The sequence below is a fragment of the Vulpes vulpes genome, chromosome 5, assembly GCF_048418805.1.
Source record: "Vulpes vulpes isolate BD-2025 chromosome 5, VulVul3, whole genome shotgun sequence".
NCBI lineage: Eukaryota > Metazoa > Chordata > Mammalia > Carnivora > Canidae > Vulpes > Vulpes vulpes.
In genome coordinates this window covers 44516275-44530613 of record NC_132784.1, presented here as the reverse complement: position 1 = coordinate 44530613, position 14339 = coordinate 44516275, and the positions used below count along the sequence as shown (strand labels likewise).

The 14339-nt window shown below is 33.9% G+C and overlaps 1 protein-coding gene across 12 annotated transcripts in view; it reads right to left on the bottom strand.

The window, feature by feature from the left end:
* Positions 1-14339, bottom strand: part of RELCH (RAB11 binding and LisH domain, coiled-coil and HEAT repeat containing) — a 113231-nt gene that overhangs the window by 42310 nt on the left and 56582 nt on the right. For all 12 annotated transcript variants that reach the window (XM_025997704.2, XM_025997706.2, XM_025997709.2 and 9 more), the window contains 4 exons: positions 11984-12055; positions 6685-6825; positions 6078-6242; positions 4103-4250 (listed from right to left, as the gene is read on the bottom strand). In XM_025997704.2, the coding sequence (XP_025853489.1) occupies positions 4103-4250; positions 6078-6242; positions 6685-6825; positions 11984-12055 (526 nt within the window). The remainder of the gene's footprint in view (positions 1-4102; positions 4251-6077; positions 6243-6684; positions 6826-11983; positions 12056-14339) is intronic.

Here is a 14339-nt window from a genome sequence, read left to right as displayed (position 1 = left end):
TTATTATAAACTTTAAATATAAAACTGAAATATATTAACCAAATAATTTTAAGAAAAAAATGAAAAATTCTTGTCACATCTGAATGAATTTAACAAATCTCAAAAATTAAGGTTTTATGAGACTAAATAGTTAAACAAATACTGTAATGAAGTAGTTTGCTAATGAAGAGTAAAATTTCATTTAGGTTAAATTAAAATTGGCCCAAAGATGTTAGTTAAAATATGGATTTGAATTTGATTAAAAAAAAATAGAAATCACTGTAATTCCATCAGACTGTTTATAATAACAAAATAGTAAATATGATAAAATGTTTCCTTTAGGGAGTAAGAAACGAAGATTAATAGTGGAGAAAAAAATGAATCCCAGAGAAGAATGAAATAAAATACATTAAAGTTTGAGCCGAACAGATTTCTTAAGTATTTACTCTCCAACATTAAATGCTTAATTAAAAAAATTCCCAAAGTTTGATAAACATTAACTTAATATAAAGTGTTAAAACTAGTGACCAGAAAGATAATGCAAAATGTACTATAAATATTATAACCAGGTTCCCATGTATATACTTAAAAAATCTGGGGGAAAACTAATGAACTTTTAAAATTATGTAAATAAAACATGAAGATATAACCAGCATATTTCAAATTTGCAAACATCAATAAAACTTATGATCCTACAGATCATAATTAGATCCCAGGTTATTAAGAGAACAATTCTTGATGGCTATTAAATAATAATACATGCCAACAGCTCATTAACTGTTAGCTCCTAATTGCCTAACATCTACTATATAGAGGCTAATATCCTAAAATGACACAAATAAATATGCAGAATTATCTCAAAATATTTTAATGGCCTAATGATTTATTATTAAGTTTAAGAAAACATGAAATACACATAATTTTAAAAATGCTCAATGACAAAATTAAGATGTTATTGTCTTTCTATGCTGCCCAAGACTTTAAAAAATTTATTAAGGACAGATAAGGTCATCCCTTGCTAGCCAAACTCTCCTATTTGTTATCATAATATACCAACCAACAAATAAATGAGTTTGGGTAACATGGTATTTCTCACTACCTGGGGTTTCTGCTTGAATTTTCACATATCTCAACCCATGAATCAAACAGATTTGGACTGTGAGGGATATTTGTACTTCATAAAGAAATGTATCATGTCAAAGCATACCTCATATAATTTCAAACAGGGTTATATCATACTTGTCACAATCTGCTATACTAGGATAGAATGGATGTTATTCCTTAAAAAATACTAACAAATTACTGAAAAATAATGGATTGGTTTAAAGTAAAATAGGTATGTCAAAATTAACTACAGGGAAAGTGAGTTCTAAAAAGATTTAAAGGTAGGTCCAACAGAAGCAAAATAATGTCAAGAATAACTCAATTATTACAGGTAAGTAATTAGAATGGTTCAAGAGTCTTAAAATATTATTCTGTTTAACAGAATTTTTAAAAACGATTTTATTTACTTTGATAGAGAGAGAGTGCAAGCACGAGTGGGGGGCAGAGGGAGAGGGAGAAGCAGACTCCCCACCGAGCAGGGAGCCTGGCACAGGGCTTGATCCCAGGACCCAAAACCCATGGCAGAGGCTTAATCTACTGAGGCACCTAGGTGCCTATTTAACAGGATTTTTAAAAAATGTGAGCACCTAATTTATAACAATATAGAAAGGTCCTCAGAATGCCATTTTAACAGGCTGGCAAAATACCAGCATTTAATGTCAACAAAATAACCACAATTATCCAGCAAAATAACAGCTTTTATGACTCTGTAGTGTTTCCCTTTCACTAGAATGTAAGCTCTATGAAGGCAGAAAGTTGTCTATTTTATTCATGAATGATCCCATGTTTTTTTTATTTTATTTATTTATTTATTTTTATTTTATTTATTTTTTTAAAGATTTTATTTATTTATTCATGAGAGACACAGAGAGAGGCAGAGACACAGGCAGAAGGAGAAGCAGGCTCCCTGCGGGGAGCCTGATGTGGGATTCGATCCCAGTAGCCTGGGATCATGACCTAAGCCAAAGGCAAATGCTCAACCACTGAGCCACCCAGGTGCCCCGATCCCAAGTGTTTAAAATAGTGCCTGCATAAATATTAGCTAATGCTGTAGAATAAATGGATAATAAAAATATTTGTATGGGTTAAAAAGATTATTTTGGGCATGATGGCAGACATAATTACAAGAAAAGGTCACATAAACACTAGAACAAATATATTCAGGATGTTAAACCAGTTGTTTTGACAATTTTCACCTACTCTCTAGCACATGCCTAGCCATAGGTAACATTTAAGAGTTATTTATTAAATACATGAGTGAATGAACAATAATAAGTGTTATAGGTTGAACTATGTATCCTCTGCATGTTGAAGTCCTAATTCCTAGAACCTCAGAATGTGACCTTATTTGGAAATAGTGTTGTTGCAGATAGAATTAGATAAGATGAAGTCATAGTGGAGTCCAGTGGGCCTCTAGTCCAATATGACTGATTTCATAAAAGGGGGAAATTTGGGGGCAGCCTGGGTGGCTCAGCTGTTTAGCGCCGCCTTCAGCCCAGGGCCTGATCTTGGAGACCCAGGATTGAGTCCCATGTCCGGCTCCCTGGATGGGGCCTGCTTCTCCCTCTGTGTCTCTGCCTCTGTGTGTGTGTGTGTGTGTGTTTGTGTGTGTTTCATAAATAAATAAATAAATGTTGTAAAAAGGGGGGGGGTATTTGGATACAGATATAGACACACACAGAGGGAGAATGGAACTGAAAATGAAGGCAATCAGGGTGATGCATCCATAAGCCAAGGAATAACAAAGATTGCCAGCAAAGCACCAGAAGCAAGGAGGGAGGCATGGAGCAGCTTTTTCCTCAGAGCCATCAGAAGGAACCAACTCTGCTGACACCCTGATCTGAAACCTCTAGCTTTTAGAACTGTAAGACAATAAATTTCAGTTTGTGGTATTCTGTTATGGCAGCCCTCACAAACCAGTATGGCAAGACAGAAAGAGAAAGAGAGGGAATTAGAAAGATAGGAAAGCCCCTAGGCAGACGAGGAACCTTAATACATGAGGGAGTAGAACCTGAAGCAGACAGCTGTGAGTGCTTTAGGAAGACTTTTCTTAAAAGTCTGAATTTTCCTTCTCCTCAATAATATTTTAAAGTGTTAAATTAACTCCATCCATTCTCAATTTTTCCAGTACAACAGACATTCAAAAGTGTACACCATTTTTATGCTGTGCTTCATGTATTCTTGGACACTGCTTCATATCCCGAAGATTAAGGGTAGCCCAAAGTTTACTTTACATGAAAACTGAAATTCTAAAAACATGAAGTGACTGCTGATTTTCTCAATGTCGTAACCCTTTTGTCTATCAAAAGCCACTGAGAAGCATGGACAATTTCATAAATCTGACGAAATTGCAGAGACCTCATACAGAGTAATAGCTGGTCTACAGTCATTTATCCTGGGGGTTGGGTGCAGTGGGTTACTAAGTGCCATGGATTAAAGGTCACTTACTAGTTAGGTGGACACTGAGATAAGAGAATACTGGCTTTTGCTATTAATGTCACCAATTTCTGAAACTAAGACATATTCCTTCTTTGGAAGAAAAAAAAAATCTGCTGCAAATGCTTAGATTCCTGTCAAGGACATAATGGAAAAGAGTACATTTACCTTCCCCTATTGAAAATAAGATGAAACAGGTGGGGGAGAAAAAAATATAAACAAAGTGGAAATGACAAGCTTCATAAACTGGCACTACTAACTACGCAGTGATCTTTTCATTGATTCAGCTCTATTAATGAAAGAAAACTTATTTCAGCTGCTGGAAATAAGGGTTATAAGAAGGACTACAGATTAAGAATGGAAAGTACAAATATTATAAAATAATACCATGAGGCCTATTCATAAAAGATGAAGCCAGTTTACATTAGCTATCACACAATCTAAGACTACGAGATTCCACACGTATATCTTAGTAATTATGCTGTCATATAAAGTAATTTTTAGAATTTTCAGTGAAAACCAATCTCTGGGAAGCTAAGCTACTAATATTCTACATCTTCCTTCCACCATATAAGTTCAGTACCTTCTATCTGTGGTACTTCACCATGAAGCTTGGCTTTGCTGGAGAAAGGTGCATTCCGCAGAACTAATGCAAATAGAGATGGGATCAAGGACTGCAAAGCAGAGAGATACATGTGGAGCTTGTGTTCATCCAGCCCGTGCTCTCCTTCCTGAAACATAAGGAGGTGTAAGCTAGCTTTAGTTTCCTGAAATTAGGTATTTATCATGCTCTTCCTTTCTGTGGCAATGAATAAAACATTTAAGGATCTGTATGGTAGACTCACGGCACAACAGCTAATGGAGATGTCTATCAAGCTTTTCTTAATTTCTCTAAATACACGAAATGTGGCACTATGTAATACGGAAAACTTTATATGGGAAACTTTATATGGAAAACTTTAGAGTATCAGTCCTTTGATTTGTGTGAAACTTCTTTTATAGGACTTTTCTAAGAGGATCTCATCCTTTCTTTTATAAGTTAGGATAAAGAAATTAAAGTGAGCCACAGGAATCATTTTAAATGTTCAACTGTTGAACCAGGAGCAGCACTTACTACTTTCCTTCTCCTACTTCTGATCTCCTTTTACAGATTTGGTGGCATCTGTATTTGCCAGCACTGAAAGCACTTTAAAATAATTCAATGCACAGATGAAATGTAGGAGAAAAAACTTGAAAAGGAAACAAAAGACAGAAATAACAGAAAGAAAAAAAAGAGTAAAGGACAAGTATGGTACACAGAAACCAAATGTTAAAGTAGAAAATAGAATTATTAGAGACAAAAGTGTTCACTGCTATTCAAATCCACCTAAGATACTACCACTATGTTATAAAATAACAGCTGAGTCAGAGATACCAGATAATGAGTTACATACTATCAAGTTCTAAATTAATTCATCTATCAAGTTCTAAATTAGTTCATCTCTTCATGGAAGAATTACTAGCTATGCTGGATATTGCAGATATGTTTAATAGCAAAATAGAATTAACCACGTTATGAAATGGAATAAGAAAAACAAAGGTATGGATAATTCTCAGGTAGAAGGACTGCAAACCTTTAAAAAAATACTTTATAAAAAATTTCCTAGGTCTTATAAAAAGGAGTACTTTGGTCTAATTGTCTATAGTTTTTTTCAATACCCATTTTGAAATTTACAGGAAAAACAGTCCAATTAAAAAAAGTAAATACATGTGGATACATATAAGACTGTCTATACAGTAGTTGCTATGCAAGAGCCTTCTAGATTCTTTAAAATTTGGGGGGTGGAAGGGTTGTAAGACTTTGGTATTGGTGATGGATATCTGTCATTTGACAGCTGAAAGACCCTGGGAAGGTTCCCTAAATGCTCAGTTTCCACACTGAAACCAAAATATAATTTCAAAGAGTTGTTAGAATGAAAGAATATGTTTTATTTATAAGGTAGCTACCGTAATGCACATAATAGACATTAAAGAAATGTTAGTTTTTCTCCTAAACTTTGAAAGGGACTTTTAGTATTAAAATTAGATCAAGAAGTTACTTTTTTTTTTTCCTAACTTTTCTTCATTTCTTTTACTTGGGAAAAAAAAGTTCATTTCAAGAAGTGAAGAAATGAATGAGTACAATGAAAAAAAAACACACAGTTAAAGCATTTTGACATTGGATAAGTAAGAAAGCTTTAAGTGACTAATATTTTAGTTATCGCTGTATTCCGGGAACTTAAGATATGTTACCTAAAATCTTTAAATCTTCAGAGGAGACAGGAGGAGCTAGCTTTCTGAAAAATGCACAAGTGAGTTCTACAAAGGTGCTACTTCATGCCCTTTCTTGTTTGGTTTTCACAAAACAGAACTTCCTTAAATCTCTCTTGGTTCCAGTCCAGTAAAATCTTTAACTGGTAAATGATTAGAATGTTCAGCTAAGTGGTACTTTCTATCTTCGCTCCCCAACATTCTTTTAAGATGACTTAGTATACACCCTTTACATTTCTATAAACTGCATACATAAAGAAAGCATTTACCCTGAGAAGTTTTTCTATCTTGTTCAGTAATGTAGGTATAAGATGAGACTGTAAATTTCCAAGTTCTGTAGTCCAGGCAGCATAGGCTGGTAAAAATACTTGATGAGTTGCACTAACTACTCTTTCTGAGGGATCACCCAAGGCTGACAGCAACAATTCAAAGCCCTGCCAAAAAGAAACAGGTAAAAATTTTAAAATAATAAACTCAAACAAAAAAAACTCAATAAAAAGCAGTAAGTATACACTGCAGTACATTTAGAAAACATTTTAAGCAAGAAAGCAAGCCATCCATAATCTTATCCTTCCCATTTCCTTTAAAGAAAATGTCATGTATCCATTGATACAGAAAAAAAAAAAAAAAAAAGATGGTAAACATGGCATGCTTGTGAACATGGCATGCCACAAAACTATGGCAGAGATTGTAGATGAATCCTAGTACTTTCTTCTGAGCTGAAGAAGTAAAACGAGGCAGACACTGCAACTGGTTAAAACTGACATAACTGCCATCTCTACTACAGATTATTGGGTAGTGAAATCACAGATTTGGAATATCAACTTATTTGGAATTTTATAATGGAGCAAATGGGGTTCACTCTGAAAAACATACCTGTTGATATTTGTCTGGATCATCAATGTATCCCATAATGATACCAAGGCTTTTGATCACAGCTTCTCTTACTAAATCTGCCTTATCTTCCATTAACATTTGTTGCAACATTGAGAGAACTAAGGAGCTACGGATTTCTTTCTGAAAATAAACAAAAGCAGTTTTTACTATTTATTTTACACTAATAGCAGAAAAGCATAGAAAATATTAAGACAGACATCCACATATTCAAAATCCAGATTAGATATATTTGCATTTTGCTATGTTTTTTTAGGTCTTCATTTTTCAAAGGCATAAAGCATTAGATACAGCTTGTTGGGACTCTCCTCCACCCTCTTTCCCTTCCTCCACCCTCCTTCTCTAAAGGTAACATCTACCTTGAATTTAGTATTAATCGTCTCCCAGGATGTTTTTCTATCTACTAAATATGTGCAAATCCTTCAAATCCTATAGCACATGGTAGCAAACATTTTTGGCAAATCAACAAAGTCAACACGCTGCTAGAAATGGACAATGACTCTTCTTTTTTTAAAATTTTAAAAAAGATTTTATTTATTTGACAGAGAGAGGAGCATAAGCAGAGGGAGTGGCAGACACAAGGAGAGGGAAAAGCAGGCTTCCTGCTGAGTGGGGAGCCCAACGCAATGTGAGACTCCATCCTAGAACCCTGGGATCATGACCTAAGATGTAGGCAGACACTTAACTGACTAAGCCATCCAGGTGCCCAGATGACTCTTCTACCAATACTCATTTAACTCAGAGAAGAATTTTCAGAGTTTTAATAACAGGAGGGATTACAAACATCACTCCAGTAATCAAAAAGATTTGTCTGGGGTAGGAGTATGGTGGAAATATTCTAAAATCCTGGTGTTCTCATTTTTTAAAGAACAGAGAAAAAAAGTTTCAAACAGGATGATAAAATATGAGAGCAAACTTTAAAAATACTTCAAAGGGAACTGCATTGCTATTCTTAGATGCTACTCTTTAACATAATATCAACCACTGCTGATTTCACATAATTTGCTTTGTTTTGTTTTGGTTAAAGAATGTTTTGGCCTAATTAATGGCTGAAAGTAAAATAAAGAGCTACCATTATACAAATTCTTCCCCTCCTTCCCTTCTCTGGACCATTTTTATAATTTGATCAATTTATAAAATTCTTCAATTCTAAACTTGTTTAGAATCTTTTCACATCTAATGGTTAGAATACTAAAGACAGATGATGTGATCATTTTCATAAATTTACAGTGTGACTTTAGTATGCAGAGCAAGGTCTAACAGTTATCTTTAAATGACCTAGTTTTTGCTTTGATTTCTTAGAAACAAAAATATATATAATTTTAGCAAATTTTGGTCAGATTTAGGTTGGTGAATGTGTATTTTAGTACAGCTTCACTTACTTATCCTTTAGGATAAAAACTACCCAAAAAACTGCCTTGAAGATTTTTTTTTAAAGATTTTATTTATTTATTCATAGACACGGAGAGAGAGGCAGAGACACAGGCAGAGGGAGAAGCAGGCTCCATGCAAGGAGCCCGACGCGGGACTCGATCCCGGGTCTCCAGGATCACACCCCAGGCTGCAGGCAGCGCCAAACTGCTGTGCCACCAGGGCTGCCCCACTGCCTTGAAGATCTTAAAAAGGCTTCTGGATTGGTATCAGCCTCAGCAATAAGATGGAGGTAAGTAAACTTCAGCTGGGTATTTGTTTCACATTGATCTGAGCTGAGGTCAACTGTGGCAGTTAGCTTGAGTATGCTACAGGGAACCCACAGGACAAATCAGGAGACATTACTCCGTTTAAGCCATGACCACACAGTGATTTTACTGTTATTAACGGTGGGATATAAGGCAAGTGAAGTGAAGATCAATGGAGGAAACATTAAGTCTATTATTAATACTGCTTAACATTCTAGTATCAGGGCCAGTGTAGAACAGCTCATTTATCCTCTTTGTGCATGTGATGTTCACCTGTGTCTTGGAACAGTAAACAAAAGGATGCTCAAAACATACTCGTGTGTATCTATCTATATGACTTATCACAACAATAAGATATCAGTTTTCTCCTATAAGATAGGAAAATAGTAAAAAAGATTTTATCATGTCCAGTTACTGACAAAGGTATGGGAAAACAGGAACTCCAATGTACTGAAGACAGGAGCATAAATCTGTGTTATCTTGGTTGGGGCCAATTTAACACTGTCAAAAAAATGCAAATGCTTGAAGAAACACAGAATGTGGAGTTATTAACAGCATAAGAAATTTAAAAATACACAGATACTCACATAAGAACCTGTTAATAGTGTTTGCTGTCAGGAATACAGAATATTATACATAGTATGATTAATTTTAGGTAAGAAAAATTCAAATATAAAAATGCAAACTGGTATATGCATAAATTTTTATCTTCTCTAAGAATTAATTAAAAACTATTAACAGTAGATAGCTATCTTTGGAGAGAATGAGTAGGTAGGTGCCAGAGAAGCAAAGTCTTTGCTTTTCATTTTATTCTTTTCTATAATGTAGGAAAATTTATTTTTAACAAAGTAAAAAAATATTATTACTGGGAGTGAAACTATGGACTAATCTTTTTCTAAATTAAAAAATATAAATTTTACATTTAAAAAAGACAACTGTTTGAGTCATGGTTTCTCACTTTTCACCAAATATGAGGTTAATAGTAAATGTAACATAAACAGCTTATGCATTATCATACAATTTCATTTTTTATATTGTTTTTAAGAATAATCTTACAAAAATGATCATTTAAGGCAGTGGCCAGCAAACTTTCTGTGAAAGGCCAGATGGTATATACTTTTGGCTTTGGGGGCTATGAGGTCTCTGTTGCAACTATTCAACTCTATTGCTATAGTGTGAAAGCAGATATGGACAATACACAAACAAATGGGTATGGTTGTGTTCCAATAAAACTTTAATTTTAAAAACAGGCTGTGGACTAGATTTGGTCTCTAGTTAGTTTGTCAAATACTCCTTTAAACTATGGTTGTTTAAATTAAAGTAACTATGATATCATCTCATTTCCCTACCCCCTCTAAGCCCAGGACCTATAGGAAGATATTTAAAAGAGCATAACACGACACAACGGACAATATTAGGAAATCCATTTTTTTTCCTTAGGAGCAGGAAGAAAATATTACCCTAAAGCGTTAGCAAGGGGAAGGTGGGGAGAACTTTGACTTGGATCTTCTTTTAAATTGAAATGTGCACTTCAAGGAACTTTTGACAACCACAGGAGATAATTTTCTTTTTTTAAAATATTTTATTCATCCATTCATGAAAGACGGAGAGAGAGAGGCAGAGACACAGGCAGAGGGAGAAACAGGCTCCATGCAGGGAGCCTGATGCGGGACTCGATCCCGGGCCTCCAGGATCACGCCACGGGCCGAAGGCTGCACTAAACCGCTGAGCCACCTGGGCTGCCCATACAGGAGATAATTTTATCTTAAATTGCTTTACTGTCTGTTAGCTGTTTTCTAAAGGAAAAAAAAAAATCATCCCTGTATAACTTCTTGGAATTATCTTGATTTTTCAGCAATTTAAGCTCTAATTTAGTCCTGTGTAGAGAATGTTACTATAGTTTTGAGTTTATATGTGTGTGGGTACAGATAACTTTGTATTTTCTTTGGAGGTGGAAAAGGAAAACAATTTAAGCTGTGAAAATTCTTATTCATTTTTGTAAGTTGTATAAAAGAATTTTGTTAAACCATTGTCAAAAAAATGGGGTCCTCATCTTTTCAGTGGAAGGAATTAATGAGCACTGCAAACAGCTTTTATTTGGGTGGGTAATATCTACTGACATTTATCATATGAGAAATTTAAAAATAACAATAAACTCATTTAACATTAACATATGACATTTTAATGAAAATAACTTTTTAGAGCAAAAAAATTAGTGAGAAGAATGGTGCTTTACATTTTGGTGCAAATCACTTTAATGTCTAACTTAAAAGCAAACAGATAGATTCTCTCATCTGCTCTGCATTCAATTGTTATAATATATTGTTTCAGTTGAAGTTTTTAAGTCTGGCTCCACAGAGACATGTAATTGAAAAAGGAAATATTTTAATAGCCTTTTCTGATAAGAATGGATATTTAAATTCTACACTAAAACTGGACAAGTAGTGGTTTCTTAAAGGTTAGATACAATGTAGAATCTAAAATCATGATATGGTTCTTTGCTAATAAACTCTAAACTCTGCATATTAAATTCCACTGGTCTACCTTGGACTTTGTCTCTATTTTTACCCACATGTGATTTTGAGTAGTATGTGTTGGCCATTTGGGAAACATTGTACCACAGACTTATTCAGAGGCTCTTCAATATTGACACATGTTATTATAATCTCAAAAAACCACTGTTGTTAATATCACCACTGATCTCAGAAATGTGTTTGCATACTTAGAAGATGCCAAGCCCATGGTGGGAGATAAAATTTTCCCTAATTCTTGTTCTTATTCAAAAGTTCCAATTTTATCATTGGCAATAAACGTCATCTACTTATTTTTCCTTAAAGTAACAGGCTCATTTCACTCATTTTCATAAAAATGTCTGCTAAATATCCAAGTCTGAATAATCAGAGCTTGTGTGTATTTGGTCAAGTAAAAACAGTATCTCATGAAAAAAGGTAGCCAGTTTAGTTGACAACTCAAGCAATTTGAAATGTTTTTTCTGAAATAGCCATTATACCTCAAGATACAGCAAAAGGGCTTGATAGAAGTATTTTCTATTTTGCCATACAAAATATTAAAAAGGGTCAAAATTTAGTAGAATTAATAATTTTATTGATTCATCAAGCTTATTTTTAAGTGAAACTGGCTTCTGAGTGCATGGGAGTGCACAATCATTATCAGTATATTTCGAGGTCATGGCCTTGATCAGTGCTAATGCACTGGCATTACTGCCCATTTTAGCTTTTGCACCAATAATGTAAATGTTAACTCAGTAAAAAATAAAAAATATTTTAATATTATGGAAATAGTTTTTACCTGTTGGATCTCTTTGAAAGGATCTCAACCAATCTCCCAGAGTCCTTGAACCACAAAGTTTGAGAACTGCTGGTAATTTAATATATTTATGCTCATGCAAAATAGTTAAAATACCTATCTGTCTGCAATGGCATATTATATCAACGTGAATCTTTTTTCTTTGGGCTCTTCTTTCTCTATTAGGATAGCATGCCCTGAGAGAATCTGAATTAAAATGTATAAGTCACCTGAAAAAAAGGTTTCTCTATTATTAAAAAGGAAAAAGATTTTTAAGAAAAAATAACAATTCTTACAGGAAGGTAAGGTGCCAATGCTCCACATGATTCTGCCACAAGTAGTCGTCTTTCCGGGTATTTGTGGTTAATCTAGAGTAAAAAATAAATCAAGCATAAACAATATAACCACGTTTCCTCCAACAGAGAATTACTTCTCATAACAAATCCTGTTAAGAATGCAATAAAGCTTCTTTTCTTTTCCACTTCTGGGAATCCCTGTGTGGCTATAGGTGGATCAGGAATAAGGGAATCAGAGAGCCTAAAAAATGAGGTCACAAGAGTTATCTGTTAAAGCAAAAAGGATAAAGCAAAGATGAAAATATGGCAAAGAGTCTAGAGATGTGGGCTTGCCTATAGCTAGGCTTTCCTTAGGGTGTCAGAAGTACCTTTCTCCAGCCCTATCAACATGAGTCTATTTTTATATTTGAAAAACCCAGCTTCTGGTATTATAGATATGGCTTAAAATATGTGCCAGGAGTGACTCATCAGTTCCCTTTTTTAACTAAGGGATTAGGGAGTAAGTTAATCAATGACAACCAGAGCCCTTAACCAGTGGTATGATTTTGTTTTTAAAGTAAGCAAACTTTAATCCATTCCTGTTTGTATATGCAAGATGATGGGGTTTTGCTGTTGTGATGACTACACTGAACCATAACAAAAAATAACAAAAAAAAAATGACACATACTGGGTTTTGTTCCCATATGTCTTCTTCATAGAATATAAATCTTTCCTTGACTGGAAAAGAAGTATATCTGTTCTCATATTCCCATATGAAAAGGTGACATAATTCATTAATGTATTGGATGCCTAAAATTAAGAAAAGAAATTACATAGCAATCCACTGGGCAACAAACTGGAGGTAGCTGGCTAGATAGATCCCTGATATCCATGTTTATTCAGGTTTTGGAAGAGTTAGTAAAGGTGTTTATAACTAACATCTGTAAACTGAATTTTCCAGAAACAGTAACCTCAAAGCAGAATGGTCCAAATGTCAACATATGTGATATAAAAACTTTCATTTTGCTTTTCTCTAGTGTAGCTCATGAGTCTGCATACAAAAATCAATTGTATTTCTCTATATGGCAACAAATAAAAAATAAAATTAGGAAAATTCTATTTATAATATTATCAAAAAGAATAAAATATTTAGGAATAAATTAAACAAAAAGGGGGCAAAAACTGTATTCTGAAAACAACAAAATATCGCTGAAAGAAAATTTAAAAAAATAGAAAGACATTCTAAATTCATTGATTAGATGGCTCACTATTGTTTAGGATGGCAATATTCTCCACATTGATCTAAAAATACAATGCAATCCTTATGAAAATTCCAGATGGCTTATTTGCAGAAATTGACAAGTTCGTCCTAAAATTCACATGGAAATTCAAGGGACCCAGAATAGCCAAAACAAACTTGAAGTAAGAGAACTATGTTCAAAAGGTTAGAGTTTCTTTTTAGGTTGATAAAACTGTTCTAAAATTGATTGTGGTGATGGCTATATAACTCTGTGGATATGCTAAGAAACACTAAATTGTACACTTTAAATGGATATATGGTGTCTGAATATCTCAATAAAGCTTAACAATGATAAAAAGGAAATGGAAAAAACTATTAGAAATAATATGTATCTCTTAGTAACTGTACAGAATTGTAAATTCAAAATGGTGTATGCTGTTTCCAAGCTAATCTGACTTTCAGAGATTAGAGCCTCACCCTAAATTTAGTATGCACTATAATCTACAGGTGACATAAGGGACTGTCAGAGACAAGAGGACCATATATAATGTTCAATTTACATATTTAATCTAGATAACTCCACTAAATTTTAAAGAAAAAAAATGAATACTCAAAGAAGTTAGGAACAGAATTCTAAAGGACCATATGCTTTTGTGATAATCCAGAGACCGGTATTGTTTAAGAATAAGTGACTATGCTATTAAAAATAAGGCCATGAAATCTGTCTTTAGAATTAAGTAATTCATCTTTTTTTAAGACAGATAAATAAGCCATTTAATGACCTAAACATCAAGTGTAGAAGGTCAATGATTATGAGTTTCCTACAGGACTGCAATACTAAAATTCAATAAAAAACAAAAAGTATTGTTAGTAAATGGGTGAGTTGGATTAAAAATACAAAAAACTCCCACATCAATGGTTTATACTTTGTATTCTGTATATATCTGCAATATACACAGACATTTAACACATATACTATTTCTATTACCCAACCTCACACACAAACACACATGGACTCGTTCTCCCCTGAACCCACCTCAGGGCTTTTGTATTTATAGTGACTCACTTCATTCACATCTTTGCCTAAACATCCCTTTCTCAGAATCCTGCTCTAACCACCCTTTCTAAAATATAGT